This window comes from Ostrinia furnacalis, unplaced genomic scaffold (assembly GCF_004193835.3).
Source record: "Ostrinia furnacalis isolate ACB-3 unplaced genomic scaffold, ASM419383v2 OfSCF7613, whole genome shotgun sequence".
Lineage (NCBI taxonomy): Eukaryota > Metazoa > Arthropoda > Insecta > Lepidoptera > Crambidae > Ostrinia > Ostrinia furnacalis.
The window spans coordinates 132,210-147,484 of record NW_021137852.1 but is presented as its reverse complement, the minus strand read 5'-3'; the positions used below and the strand labels follow the sequence as shown (position 1 = coordinate 147,484).

General features: G+C 39.9%; 2 protein-coding genes across 3 annotated transcripts; one reads left to right on the top strand and one right to left on the bottom strand.

Moving 5' to 3' along the window:
* The first annotated feature begins 316 nt into the window (after positions 1 to 316).
* On the top strand, positions 317 to 5,077 carry Abi (tyrosine kinase Abl). The gene is made up of 8 exons (XM_028322337.1): positions 317 to 828; positions 1,113 to 1,301; positions 2,085 to 2,209; positions 2,922 to 2,997; positions 3,294 to 3,361; positions 3,671 to 3,796; positions 4,035 to 4,131; positions 4,199 to 5,077. The coding sequence occupies exons 1-8, from the start codon at positions 396 to 398 to the stop codon at positions 4,360 to 4,362; spliced, it is 1,278 nt and encodes a 425-aa protein (XP_028178138.1). The 5' UTR covers positions 317 to 395; the 3' UTR covers positions 4,363 to 5,077.
* Positions 5,043 to 14,045, bottom strand: LOC114365703 (cell division cycle and apoptosis regulator protein 1). Of its 2 annotated transcripts, none has more exons than XM_028322336.1 (15): positions 13,247 to 14,044; positions 12,974 to 13,116; positions 12,497 to 12,722; positions 11,804 to 12,093; positions 11,159 to 11,423; positions 10,718 to 10,874; positions 10,339 to 10,628; positions 9,920 to 10,090; positions 9,373 to 9,615; positions 8,330 to 8,565; positions 7,865 to 7,967; positions 7,613 to 7,727; positions 6,721 to 6,956; positions 5,700 to 5,815; positions 5,043 to 5,619 (listed from the first exon to the last, which is right to left on the bottom strand). In XM_028322336.1, the coding sequence occupies exons 1-15, from the start codon at positions 13,901 to 13,903 to the stop codon at positions 5,454 to 5,456; spliced, it is 3,414 nt and encodes a 1,137-aa protein (XP_028178137.1). In that variant the 5' UTR covers positions 13,904 to 14,044; the 3' UTR covers positions 5,043 to 5,453. The 2 variants fall into 2 exon arrangements, 1 of the variants encoding a protein (XP_028178137.1); XR_003656974.1 differs by having other exon boundaries at positions 5,044 to 5,619; positions 6,476 to 6,956; positions 13,247 to 14,045.
* Positions 14,046 to 15,275: the final 1,230 nt, after the last annotated feature.

Genomic DNA, 15,275 nt, shown 5'->3' with positions numbered 1-15,275 from the left:
AAAGTAACAACACTAAAAAGTGACGTAAATGTCAGTCACTTTGATGACACTTGAGTTTATTTTTTCTGTGATTTTTCATCCGACAAATTTTGGGTGTGTGCCTGTGTTTGTAATTTCTGGATATTTTTATTTTGTTTACAAAATCAAAAAAATGTAGTTAATTAATTTAAGTAAAAAAACGTCTCGTGTATTTTCTATTTGTGTAAGAAAAACATTTACTTAGAAATCAACTATTGCAGAGTCGAGTTTCCAGCGGAAGGAAGTGTTTCATTACGCATTGCAGACGCTACTTCATACTCTCTAATCTGTGCGCTACTTACTGATAATACTACCTACTTTACAATATTTTATATCTAAGATTATACCAGCTAAAACAGAACGAGAACTACAGCACAATGGCCGAGTTAGCGGCTTTACTCCAAACGGAAATCCCGGAGGGTCGTAATCACCTCACCGACAGTCACACGAACCTTGAACGGGTAGCAGAATACTGTGAAGCCAACTATTTCCAGTCGGAAAACAAGAGACTAGCGCTAGAGAGTACGAAGAACTACACGACACAATCTTTGGCGAGTGTGGCCTATCAGATCAACACACTTGCGTTCAACTTTCTTCAATTATTAGAGCTTCAGACCATGCAGTTGGCTGAAATGGAAGGTCAGATGAACCATATCGCACAGACAGTTGCTATACACAAAGAGAAAGTGGCGAGGAGGGAGATCGGTGTGCTAACAGCCAACAAGGTCATCACTAGGCAGTACAAAATCATAGCTCCAGCCAACCCTGAAAAACCAATCAAGTATGTTAGGAAAAGTATTGATTACACAGGTAAGCAATAACGTAGTAATAAACCTAGTTAACTAATAGATGGGTTTCTATCTACAGTAGATCAATAAGATTTGATAAAAAATTAGTGCAGCTCAAATCTAAGAAAAAAGTCTTAGAACTTTTATTTCTATCAAAAATCATATTGGCGGCTGCGATACAAGCTTTCTTGCTTAATCCAGAGACCGCCAGAATAAAATTGTACATGTGACATCTCTTAGTAATAAATACTTTTTTACTTTCTAATATCATACTTTATTCATAAATTCTACTTTTGTTTCAATCAGCATTAGATGACATTGGACACGGGGCCCGTTGGAACGGAGGCCAGACAGGCACCCCCCGTGGCCGCCGATCAGGGTCGGCCCCAAGCTCTGCTACACTCCCAGCTCCCACTACCAAGCCTCCCACTCCGCCTGCCGCTGTTAGGGCTGCAGCTGCTGCCAACACTGGCACTTTGGGACGTGGCACTCTTGGTAAGACAAACATGAAATGAAATAGTTTATTCAGTACATAGGCACTTTCCAGGGAACTTATACATGTCCCAAATATAACTTGCCCTGCCACCACTTTGGGACAACATATGGGCTGGTGCTGAGAAGAAGTGGTGGAAGAAACTCAGTCAAAGGTGACTGACTAAGGAGTCAGCATCTTTTTTTCAATCATCATCATTTACTTTCCATCACAGAATAGGATATTGTGGGTCATTAGTAGCTAAAAAGGTTCAAATATTGTAATTGAATAATTACATAGAGAGAACAGAAGCCAACTGTGTTTTTGAACAATTGAATAATCACTTTTTCTTTCATCTATTGAAGTAATAAAAGGCAAAAATTTTCATTCAGAATAGAGCTTTATTTTGCTGTCACCATTTAGCATTCCAAAAGTTTAAGACACATCGAAATTATATTTCTGAAAATATTTTTAAACTAGCTTTCTGCCCGCGGCTTCGCGCGTGTGGACTACATTATCTACATATTTTACGGAACCCTATTTTTTTCCAAAATTAAATTTAGCCTATGTTACTCGTGGATAATGTAGCTTTCAAATGGTGAAAGAATTTTAAAAAACGGTCCAGTAGTTTTTAAGCCTATTCATTACAACCAAACAAACAAACAGTTTTCCTCTTTATAATATTAGTGTATAAAAGTAAATTGGTATGAACCCCAAGTTAACTTTACCCAAATGCTGCAACACAATGGCTACTATTGTGCTGAAAATATAGAAAAAAAAAACTATAATATCTATATCTTTTGCAGGCAAGTCATCACGCGAGTACCGCACGCCGCCAGCCGTGGCGCCGCCTCAAGTGCCGTCGCACTACGCGCCAAACTATCCACGCAGACCTCCTGGATACTCCACACTGCCGGTGGCCCAGCCTCAGGTATAGGCTTATTCCACTATTAAGGGGATTAAAATGAACAAAAAGTTCATTAATGCCCGTTATATTAGGATTTTATTTTGATTTTATAAGTTCACATTGGCGTTAACGGGGAATAGTGAACAAAAAGTTCACTAATCCCCGTTGACGGGTATTGTCAACGGGGAATAATGGAATAAGCCCAGGTATAATAATTTAGAAAGACAGTCTCAAAGCCTAATTGATCAAGCAGCAAATATGAAACTTAAGTAATACGTAATGGTAATTAATCTAGCTGTTCATTATTCATAAAACTATTACTTTATTTTTTAGTGCGCAATTATTTTTCAATTATTATTACTCAGTGTATAAATATTGTCAGTGGTATTTAGTTTAAAGTAATGAAGCGTGACATAATTGCTTGATATTACCACATCAAATCTAAATAATTACTTATACCTTTCTGGTTTGTGAATTTTAGTTAAGAATTTCATAATTAACTAGCTGACCCGGCGAACTTTGTTCCGCCTTAATGGCAATAAATAAGCAGACTTTTTTTTAATTTCGAACGGGATAAAAAGTATCCTATGTCCTTCTCCTGGCACTAAACTATCTCCCTGACAATTTTCAGCTAAATCGGTTCAGCCGTTCTTGAGTTATAAGTGGAGTAACTAACACGACTTTCTTTTATATATATAGATTGCAGAAAAAATACACAAAAACATTATTGTTTTAGGTTGGTATGGTCCACCCAAATCAGCATCAAGTACCATCAAACTATTCTCAACAAGATCTGCACTCCAGTATGCCCCGTAAGTGTGTTATAAGCTTACGATTATTTCTAAAGCCTGGTCCGTGAGCACGTAGAATTTTGTCCAATGACCCCAAGCTACCCATCCTTATCGCTCGCGCGTAATTATGTTGCTGTCGCACTCGCACACTCACTGCGGGCGCCCGTCGCACAGTCGCGACAGCAATATAATTACGCGCGAGCGATAAGGATGGGTAGCTTGGGGTCATTGGACAAAATTCTACGTGCTCACGGACCAGGCTTTAGCTCCATATTTTGTAACAATTCACTTATTCCATGTTTTTTGTTTCATTTTAGCTCCGCCATCTCCATTGATCGGGTCTGATGGTGAACACAGCCAACATTCCATGAGTTTGCCAGGACAGGTAAGAGACAATCAAGATAGTGAATCAAGACTGCCATTATTCCACGTGAAATAAGCAACTATTTTTGCAGTGCAATTGTGCAATTGCTATGATTAATGTGCTGAGGGCTGAGTGTGAGTTTTCATCAAACGCGCTAACTAGTGAGCGCGTCAAAAAATGACATTAAATGTATGACGATGATATTATATTGTACAGCGCCCCTAGCGGGAAACGTTCAAAATCTAAGATTTTCATACATTGTTTAAACGCGCTCACTAGTGAGCACGTTTGATGTAAACTCATACTCAGCCAGCCCACTGTTTGTTTTAGCGTGCCTCATCCTCATCGACTGGCGGAGCGTCCATTCGCGGTGGCTCCGTGTCCCCGCCGTTGCCGCCACCGCCGATGGACGATGAACTGGCCCACGATGCCTTTGGACGACCGCACCATCTTAGCGTATGGATTTTTATTAACTTTCTGAGCTAGTTTATAACCACAAATTGACTAAAAATCACCAGCATTTAGGTACTTGGACAAATTTGTGACTAAAATAGAAAGACACGGGTCTTAACGCGACATTTATAAATGAGTTACATTATGTACTCACGGCTTGATTATTTTAGATGAAATGGAACGCGAAAGTTTAAAATCTTACATTTATATTGTGCTTATGGAAATTTTGTTTATTTTGCAGAGTAAGATGAACTCTCAATACACAAGTGCTGTACCAGCCATCGTTCCTGATGAAGAGGATTTGCCTGGTTGGGTGCCAAAGAATTACATTGAGAAAGGTCAGTTATTAGCTTCAAAAATTGTCTTTAAAACTGTGCAAGTCATTAAAACGTTGTCTGTTTCCAGTGGTTGCGATCTACGACTACTACGCTGACAAGGAAGACGAGCTGTCATTCCAGGAGAGTGCAGTCATATACGTGCTGAAGAAGAACGACGATGGCTGGTGGGAAGGCGTCATGGACGGGGTCACTGGCCTCTTCCCAGGGAACTATGTCGAGCCGTGTGTTTAGAATGACACGCACAAGTATAGATTGTTTCATCCATGAAGACGTGCCCCACCACTTTTTGGTCGAGGGAAGCGCGGGGTGCGGGGAGTTTGATCCAAGCGTCATTATTCTAGTGTGTGTGAACTCATGGATAATTTAGCGTATACCGATAACACTCAAACATTAGCGGAAGAAAGGTGGGGTTCATCTTCGTGGATGAAACTATCTATAATTATCATGATTATGACCCTTGAGGCAATAAAAATAAGGCACTCACCGCCAACATTCGCTTTTAGAATTTCCCCCAGTGAGTGCCTTCTTTTAGACTAAATTATTACTGTAACTTTTCCATTTTAAATGATATTTACACACGTTATTTTAAGTAGAATAAGATTATAATAGATATTCACGTATTGATTTATTATTACTGTAATAAGACTTATGTGCACATGCATTTATTGTATACTGCATTCATTATTTATCTATAAATATATCCACTCTAGTATGTATGATCTATCTAAATTTTTAAGTGTAAACATGTTAGAGTAATCTTGTTTAGATAAATGTAGTTTAGTGTAATTAAGACTTGGATTGTAAGGGAGAAAGAAATAAAACAGGTAGTTATTATATTTTATGTCTATTATTGAATTCAAAGCACAATTCCCTAATCAACAAATTAACCTACGTTACATTTGTCGCTTAGAAAACATAAGACTTACAAGCTACAGACTCTTACAATAATTAAAATAATGGTGACACAATAAATTTGTGTCAATGGATCACCTGTAACCCCAAAATAAATCGATCATTATTGCGTTATCCTCTCGGATAAATAACTTCTAAGTTAATTGAAGACTCCATCAAAAACATGTCACTTGGTTCTCCATACTTTATCAAACAATGATTGTAATGATTCAATGAAAAATGCAAATAATCTAAGTACCTTATACTTAATGAACAAGATTCACTGCACTCATCATCTCAAATATTAAATTGTATTCTGAGTCAAGTTTGTATTTACAGCTTTAATTTAGTGTCCTTATCAGAAGCTCCTGCTTCTTCTGAATGCTATAAGTATAAGAATAACTAATTGTTGTTTATCTTGATGCAAGAGTTTATTCTTTGTCATCAAGGTCCATGCCTGTTGCAGTGGTGTCGTCACCTTCTTTATCTTTTTCTTCCTCTGTCACTGTGACCTCTTCACAATCACTTTTGTCTTCCTCTTTTTTTGAAGCGTCGGATTTATCATCAACTTTCTCCTTCTTTGTTTCTGCATCCGATCTAAAACATACATTTCGATTAATATACTGTAAATATACACATGAAAAGTATGTGAATAAGATATGAATGTTCGAAATTACTTTGTGGGGCCGTTAACGATTTCCACGACGTCATCGTCTTCGTATTTGATGTTGACCACAGCTTCGACTTTGGACTGGATACTCTTCAATGCGGAGTGGAATATTTTGGAGCTCGCCTGTAAACAAACAGAAGTGTAAGTATCATGGTACCACTGTGTTCAGCAAGACGAAATTGACACCTTGCTTTTCTAGTTGAAGTTCAAAATGAAGTTTTAGAATGGAAGATTATTTAGTTTAATCTGGGGATTACTAGAGGGAATCAATGCAGCCTACGATTGTTATTTCACTGGTATCTATTCCGTTCCAGGTGTTCAGCTTTGTTGTGCTCAGTGTTCAGTTCCACACAGATTCGCCCTGCTTGGATGCTGAATCGTCCAGCTGGCTTAGACGAAGAGCCTATAATGGTTGATAGTTACCGTGAGCGAGGCGTGTTGTTGTGCGATAGATCTTGACAGTTGTCTTGGCTCCACGTTCCGCCTACTGCGTGGAGGAGGCGGCTGCTCTCTAGAGCTGACAAGCTGACACTGATGCGCACACTGATTGTATAGTCTGGTCGCCGAGCACGTAGAATTTTGTCCAATGAGCCCAAGCTACCCATCCTTATCGCGCGCGCGTAATTATATTACTGTCGCGATTGTGCAACGGGCGCCCGCAGTGAGTGTGCGAGCGTAACAGCAACGTAATTACGCGCGAGCGATAAGGATAGGTAGCTTGGGGTCATTGGACAAAATTCTACGTGCTCGGAGACCGGGCTTTAGGTATAAACGACTATTTATCGTGAGCGACGCAATCCTTGCGCGCGCAGCCGCCAGGTTATGTGACAGGTCAGACAGCTGCGTCTTAGCTCCCCGTTCCGCCTGCTGTGTAGAGGCGGCGGCGGCGCGGGCGGCCCTAAGCGCGGCGCGAGCGCTCTCTAGCGCTGACTCAAGGTGAGCGCGCGTGAGTTATAGGTACTATGCGCAAGGTAACATTGATGCGCACAGCACTGAAAAATAAGTGTATAAATGACTGCAATAGTTACCGTGAGCGACGCGATCCTTGCGCGCGCAGCCGCCAGGTTATGTGACAGGTCAGACAGCTGCGTCTTAGCTCCCCGTTCCGCCTGCTGCGTAGAGGCGGCGGCGGCGCGTGCGGCCCTAAGTGCGGCGCGGGCGCTTTCTAAAGCTGACTCGAGGCGAGCGCGCGTGGCCGACCCGCGGGCCTCGGCCGCTACTAATGCCCCCACGTCCACGATGCGAGACTTGTACATCACCACTCCTGTTCAAGGAATAGAGTGCAATTTAGTATTTTAAACTATTATGTTGCAACCGAATGAGGGCTATCGTTTTTATACTTAACAGTTGGCACCTCTGGCGATTGACAGGACATTACTCTACAGTGGCGCCATCTTGATGAGTGCAAATGCGATAGTCCTCCTACCACTTTAGCGCTCACCAGTTGGTGCCACTGTCTTCGCTACTAGCAAGTGACAGGACCTTACTCTACAGTGGCGCTAACTGGTGAGCGCTAAAACGATAGCCCTCATTGAAACGTCGGGAGGGTAAATATCTTATTTACCGTTATAAAAGTTTTGTTGTAAAATCCCGTGAAGTGATAATTTTAGAGTGCAATTTGCAATGAAACATATCTCTTATTGTGTTTGTTGTATCAAACGAGGTCAAAATACTCAATATGATATTCTGACTTGGCTCAATAAGGCGGTAAATTAAGGCTCCATGTATACTATCAGCTGCTGGACATGGCTTGGCTTATATCGATACAATCACGAAACTTTTATTAGGTACGTCCGGCAGTGACGCTGCACGTGATAAACAAGTACATTCGCGCTATTCGAAAAGTTTAACTAGAAATAGCAAAAATGAGAACTACAGCTTCAATTGAATCAAATAAAATTAAATCAATTTCAGACATACCTGTGTCGCTAACATCTTGAGTTTCACCGGAGCGTCCTTCTTCGTCGCTCGGCCGGTTGAATACAGGCAATAAGTTGCGGTTTCCTGTTGCAATTGTTGCTTCTAATTCAGCAATCTATGAAAGAAAAACAGTTTATAAAACATACTGACCATTTACTTCTCACGCTTATGGTTGTGTGGCCATAGCAATATCTTTTTGGCTAATGGTAACGTCAAAACGTTCTGCGCATCTCTCTTTGAAAAATAACTTACATGAGGCGGTACTTCGGTAGTCGCAACCGTGGTGTCCAACGGCAAGTCTTGAATCGCCTCTGGCGTGCCTGAAGCTAGGTCTTTGATGGCTTGAATCAGAGTCCTGTGCAAATAAAATATATTTATTACACAATGAGCATTAATCGTTATAAAATACCTATAAAAATTAAGCCTCACTTTGTCATAGGAAATTCATTTTTATTTGCTATTTCATTATGTTTTGGTTAGACCTACGTTTATGCTACAAACGTGTGTAATTATTTATTAATAACTGTAAATACATTGACATGTTAAGGTTTGTTGATTTTTCCTTTATAGAAACAATAATCGATTACAATAGACTGTTTACACAATTGGACATAATATTTCTGTTTATTACAGAAATAGCTTGTGTACAATGTACATACAGTGGAATTGTATTCCTAGAATTAGTCCAAATAAAACAATGATGAAAATAATACTCACTTGTAGCTGAAGTTATCCTTGATGCACACTTTCTCAAGCACAGCCCTGATCTGAGACCTCGACAGCGAGAGTCCGAGGCCCATGAAGAGGTTCTGCAGGTCTTTCTTTGAGACGTTGCCGCCTCGTGACGTGTCGAAGTAGACCAGAGACAGCAGTAGGTAAGGGTCGGCCGGTAGTTCCACGCCTCTGCTGCGTCGGCGCGGGGAATTGCTGCGCTCATCATCGCTGTGGGACTCCTGGGTAGAAGATAGGCACGTTAATTAGAATATTGATATGAGACTTGCTGCCTTATCAACGCTGTGGAACTCCTGTAAGTCTAGGATGCGCGCCGCGATAAGCGGTTATCACGCTATTATATCAATTTTGCCCTTACATTTTGACGTCGATAAAATATATCACGGCGCGCATCCTAGCCCGACTGGGTAGAAGACAGGCACGTTAATTAGAATATTGATATGAGACTTATCATTTTTTAATAATAATTTCGGCTCAGCTCAGTCGTCAATAAAGTTGTTATTATTATTGAGAACTGATAAAATACTGGGTAAATATCTTTGTTTTTGTTGTTCATTATTTGCTCAACTTAAGTGTTCAATTTCTGAGAAAAGAAGCAGACATTTTAAAATGTATACAGAGATGTCTAGAGTGTGCTTGTAACCGGGTTACAGTACCTCTTAATACAAATTACTTTTGTCATCTAAAATTATTCGCTTTTTATGAAAATCAGAAGTTAAGTTTTATCTGATACATCTTGAAATAAAACGAACGCGTGGCCATTGTCAGATAAATCTTCTTTCTTCTTTCTTTTTCAGCCAAATAACGTCCACTGCAGGACAAAGGCCTCCCCCAAGGTTTTCCACAATGAACGGTCCTGCGCTGCCCGCATCCAGGCTCTTCCCGCGACCTTTACCAGATCGTCGGTCCACCTAGTAGGAGGCCTGCCCACGCTACGTCTTCCAGCCCGTGGTCGCCACTCGAGAAATGCCTTACCTAAACCAACAACAATATAGTATCTTTTAGCAAAATAAGCAAGTTACACTTACCCTCCTGTCACCACGTCGGCGGGAATCGCGCCTCTCATCCCGTTTGTCAGCCTTGTCTTTTTCCTTATCGTCTTTCTTATCATCTTTCTTATCTGTATCTTTCTTGTCGCCCTTTTCGGCGGTTTTCTCAACCACTTCTTTCACCTCCTCCGGTTTTTCAGGGAGAGTGTATAGTGTTTTGTAAATGTAGAAGCCGAAATCGCGCATCAGCATCTCGTTGAATAACTCGGCGAACACAAACAGCTGAAATAAAATATTATTATAGATTTAGATAATTTGATTATTTATTCTACTGCTGATTATCAAGTTCATGGTGAAAATGATCCTCTTTCTTATTTTATTCTTGCCATAAACACAATGGTCAAATCACTCAAAACTCTAGTTTCAGACATGATGTCATATCACCCTTGGCGCATAACATAGCTCAATTCTAGACTAACTGCTACCTATTATCATTAAAAACTTTATTTTAACAAGTAATCTATCGACCTAGATGATTTTATCATAAGTAACAAAATATTTATAAACCTCATTTGCAAATACTAACCTCAAAGCTGTGTTCTTTGTTGTCTGTGACCCTGTAGTCCAACAAAAGGGAGAGAGTGGCAACACTGCAGTTGAATTTGCCGCCCTTCGCCGAGTTTGAGGGATGCACAATGATGTGGGGACTCGTGGGGAGTTCATAGCGGGTCTTCATCTGTTGCTTTTCTTTCTCCAACTAAAACAAATAAGATTTTTTTACATTACAATTTTTGAAGATGACTATCTTCAAGACACATACAACCTCTGAAATATAAATAATCTTTGGACAATTTCACACAGCGCCAGCTAGCCCCAAAGTAAGCAACTTAATGCTTGTGTTATGGGTGCTAGCTTAACGGATATACTACTTATATACTTTGCTTGTTTATATAGTTTGCAAATATAGTTTGCTTGTGACAATCAAATTCCATAATAAATACTTGCCTTTCTCTTTTCTTCTTCCAATTCCTTTTCGGTTTTCTCTTTTTTAGGCTCCTCTGGCTTTTCTTCTGGCTTTTCCTCATCCTTTTTCTGTTCATCTTTGTCACCTTCATTCTTCTGTTCTGTTACTTCAGGCTCTTTCTCGTCTTTTCCCTCTACATCATCAGATTTCTTTTCCTTGCCTTGTTCATTGTCTTCATCCAGTTCCATTGATTCCTCTTCACCTTTGGACTCTTTGTCTTCCTCAGCTTTCAAAAGTTTCGACAATCGAGACACCAACTGTGCACGCAAACCTAAAAAATAAAAATAAATCGTTAGATACCTATGCTATGGCTGTAACAACAATTATTTCATTTAATTTATTGAAAAGTATAAATCATACCTTTGCAGCTAGTATTTCGCGCCCGCAATTCTTGTCTCAATTGGTCTACTTTGATCGTTCTGATATCAATCTTTGAATAATGCGTCGGCTCAGGTTTTCCTTCCTCATCATCATTCTCATCAATCGTTATCGTGCTATCGTTGAGATCAGAGGTCTCCTGAAAACATTAGAAACAACCATCAGTCATCTTATAATCTTTCCAGAAGTTGCAAAAAGGCATTTAATGTGGATATAATTCTTTCATAATCTACTAGCGTAAATTATTGCCGAAATTCAATCAAAACTGGGGCACATGGTTTCGTAATGAGATAAATAAAGAAAAAAATGTGGATGTTTTTATGGCATCCATTGGTAGATTGGAGTCGGCAGCACTGCAAAGAAGATCTTCAATTTAGTTGCGCACGCAGCCGGAATCTTAACTGAACAAAACTAGGAACAAACAATTTGTGATTTCTCCGCCGGCGCCGGGTCCGCCGCCGTCGCCGTGGCCGCCGCGGGCGCGTCGGGCTGCGCTCCGGAGTCCGGCTCGCCGTCGAGTTTCCTTAAGGCGTGGTCGCAGGCAGCTTTATACTGCTCCTGAACGTTGCTCCACTCGATACGCGACGGTTGCGCAGACCACACGTCTGGCAGGAACAACACCACACACTCGAGCCGCGACTTGCCGCCGCTGCCCTCGCGCCAGTAGTAAAACTCCACCATTCGGTACCTGCGCGGGTAATACAGTTATAGTACATACTCACTAGCGCGCCGCCGCCGCACGCATGGACACGACACATCCGGTACGAGAGTTATACAACAGCGTGGTAGTCACTACATCAACTCAGCATCCAATTAGTTGCGCCACTGACGACGTACTAACGCCTCCGTACTCTCACATAATGAATGTGTGCTGTACCATGACTACTTCCACGAACAGTAGCCCAAAGCTTTTTCAGGAACAAACAGCTAGATTGACTTTATGATGGTTATCGAATTTGCAAGATGGACGTGTTAATGAAACTTTTGGCCACTGTTAGATAAAAGAACACAAACCAGAAATCAGGACACATCACCAATAAGGGGAATATTGATGTCAAAGATACTTACCATTGGGTACAGGAGGATAAATCGATACCCGTTAGGGCTTTACATGTACGTATAGCTGTTTTCACCAAAACCTTTGGGTCAGTTTGTGGGTTTTCACCATCTAAGGAAGGACTCCATGGCCCTCCGATTGCGAAGTTTTCTCCACCTTTTCCTTTTTGCCCAACTAAAAATTTGATCAGTCTTGTTGGGTGTAATGGTGATTTACTAAGACGCTTATCTTTGTCATCAGTTTTGGTTAATCCGCACTTTTGATAGAGGGATTCTAACGTAGGCATACTAATCAACATAACCTGAAATAAAATAATGGTGTTAAGTACATAGTTGTGAAACAAAGTAGCTATTGTGTGAATCATGTGAATGCCACATAAATTCAAGTTGATCAAATATAAAAGGTCTACACACATCAGTATGAATATTTATGCAAACAAAGGACACTTTTAAGGATAAAATATTATCAATTGAGTAAATTGTGCTAATTATGTTGCACTAATCAGTCAATACAATATTCATTGCAAAACCTTGCACATCAAATTATCAAGATCCAATATACTAAATAAAAATACCATGTTCATGTAATTACAAAACATGATGTAATTTCATGGTATTATTGTGTATATTTTTCTTACTACAATCAATAATCTCAATATAGTAAAGTATAGACCAAAGACGCAGTTCAAAAAGCAAAAACCTTACCTTTGCTGAAAACCTGTAATCTGCATCTGGAGGCTCCAACACGGAGTCATTCGGGTTGGGGTTATCAATTTCTCTGCTCATGATGTGGTATCCACAAGGGTTGTTCAATGAAAATGGTGTTTGGGGAGGGAACGTTTCTCCCCACTTGACGTGAGCATTGAAGAAGTCAGAAGGGATGTACAAATTGGTGTATCTTTGAGAAAGTCCAGGTACATCCATCTTTTGGCTGCAAAAAATTATAGTCATTAGATTAGTGCAATCAATACTAATTGAATCATTAAAAAATACCACTGGCAATTGAATATTTTAAAAATACCACTTGCAATAAAATTATTTAAAAAAGACCACAGCAAAACATCAATTTGCAGTGGTATTTTTTTAACTAAAATTGTAACAAATTAAAATAGGGCATGATAAATCTATGATTTTTATAATTTTGATTATTGATGAATCAAATTCCTACAATGCAATACTTACATATCCAGAGGTATGCGAGGAACTCTGACGATGTATTTGACGGGCGATGGTTGGTGAACTACAGGCCTCTTGCGAGGAGGAGAATCTCTGCGGTTACGGCCGCTTATCCTTGATCGGGAACGACTTCTTGAGCGAGATCGCTTCTGTGTTAACAAATATAGGATTTAAGTTTGAGTGCTACGATATATAAACAAAACTTTGCATATTTTTGATTCACTTTATTGAATATACTGGAATACTATAAAAATATAACCTCAAAAATTTAGAACTTACTCTTTCTTCTCTTCTAGGTGGCCGATCATCATTATTTCGGCGTGGTGGCGGCTGCTTTTTGTTTGAAGGTGGCGGCACTGCATTATATGAATTAGATTTTGGATTGTTACCCTTTGGATTGGGCCCTCCTTTGGGCAAAACTTGTACACGGGTAGCATTCCATTTGAAAGGCATGTTAGGGTTGTAGGTAGCTTCTACCAACACTCTGTCGTTTACTTTTGGAATGATACCTTTAGCGCAGACCGACGTCTGATAAAACACATCATGGTCGACGAAGCCGAAGTCATTGTGTGTCTTTGTCACAGTTCCTGTGAACACACGCTGTTCACTGTTTGGTTGAGACGAGTTAGACTGCGAGTTTTGATACATGCCAGGGTTCATCGCACGTGGAGTAGGATACGCGACGACATTACCGGGATACATTTGACCTTGGGCCATCTGATTCATCGGCATCTGACCGGCCATGGGCATAGCCATTCCTCCTTGGGCTTGCATCATTCCAGGATTAAACACCGCCTGTGTTTGTTGAAATGGCATCATCCCTTGTTGAGTCATCATGGTGTTAGGATCCATTATTTGAGGATTCATGCCGGTCATGTTTGTATTCACGTTGGATCGAGCCCATGGTGGATTTTTCGTACCACTCCCTGATTGCATCGTAGGTCACTTTGGTAACAGTTTATAAACACTTATATTCCATTCACAAAACAATACGAGCGACAGTAATCACGTAACAAATAACACTGAGAGACGCGTTCACAGTCGCGGCGCGGTCACAACAATATGGCGCGCGTTTCCGCTTTTTTTACGCCCTCAGTGAGGGCCCCTCACGCACGCCTGCTTTTGGGGATACCAGCGTGAAAACCATTTTACCCTAAAAGAAACATATTTTGCTTAATAGTGTTTATGAATTATTATGTTTCTTTTAATATTTAGCTTAATATGTTTTTTCCCGTGGTCTAAGATTTTATAATTTTAATAAAATAGTAAGAAAAAAGTCATTAATTGAGTATATTAATTGGTTAGATCGACTCGTTGAAATACTCGTAAGTTGTTAATTTAATTACATACTTTATGCCTCTATATCTTCGCCGTAATTTCGACGTAGGACCAGTTAGGCTTATGTCTTACTAAAATGTGATTTAAATCTCATTTACATGCAATATTTTTGTAATGGGTAACATTATAAACGGAAAGGGCAATGACATACAGTATTGACAACATAAAGGAAAAAAAAATAGGGTTGTGCTAACTTTTGTATTATTCGTTTGCAATAATTCAATTTAATAATCGATTGTAGTTACGATTGATAAAATCGTTGGGCTCGTGTGAGCTGACATTCTTGCTTCCTTGCTTAGATTATTCTTCGTTGGATATTGGTCTTAATATTGGTTGACGGCTCACATCGCATTATACTTTAATTATTGTCTCCGTAGCTCAGTGACTGAGTGAAGTCATCCGGCAAGCAAAAGGTCGTGGGTTCTATTTTACGGGGATGATTTTTCAAGCTACATCATAATAATTTATGTATGTGCCGCAGACATGTCATTGTATTCTTTCTTACTCGCCTTTAAAACGTAATACCTAAACCTATGTATGTTTAGGTATTACGTTTTAAAGGCGAAGGCATCGGCCTAGCAAATAGTTTTAAAGGGTTGGTACCTACTTAGATAGTAGTAATTTGTCTAGATTTATTATTTAAAAAAATAACGGACCCTACTGGTTGAAGGTCACCTACAAGAATTTCCAGACTGGTCCTTTGCTGCCGCGCTGCACGCATCTATAACGCTACCCGCGACCATCGTTGGTCCAGCGACTAAGATTTACGTACCCAAGTAGGTATTCAAATTCAAATTCAAATTGTTTATTTGCCTACTAAGTGTACATTAGAGGTCTTATCACTAATACATGTGTGCTTATTACTTAGTTACCTAGTTAAGGCATTGCAAAGGTTTGATGGGAGAGCTACATTATTTATTTTTATAAATACTTAAGTAAGTATGAGTGTTACATTAATATTAAATCAAAT

What these genes read in the sequence shown, in the direction of transcription:
- Abi (XM_028322337.1), top strand. Translation starts at nt 396, where the DNA reads ATGGCCGAGTTAGCGGCTTTACTCCAAACGGAAATCCCGGAGGGTCGT. An exon ending in TTTGGGACGTGGCACTCTTG is followed by an intron (nt 1,302 to 2,084) that starts GTAAGACAAACA and finishes TATCTTTTGCAG; the next exon opens with GCAAGTCATCACGCGAGTAC. An exon ending in TGCCGGTGGCCCAGCCTCAG is followed by an intron (nt 2,210 to 2,921) that starts GTATAGGCTTAT and finishes TTATTGTTTTAG; the next exon opens with GTTGGTATGGTCCACCCAAA.
- LOC114365703 (XM_028322336.1), bottom strand. Translation starts at nt 13,903, where the DNA reads ATGCAATCAGGGAGTGGTACGAAAAATCCACCATGGGCTCGATCCAAC. An exon ending in GCGAAATACTAGCTGCAAAG is followed by an intron (nt 10,629 to 10,717) that starts GTATGATTTATA and finishes TTTATTTTTTAG; the next exon opens with GTTTGCGTGCACAGTTGGTG. An exon ending in TCAAGATGTTAGCGACACAG is followed by an intron (nt 6,957 to 7,612) that starts GTATGTCTGAAA and finishes TTCCTTGAACAG; the next exon opens with GAGTGGTGATGTACAAGTCT.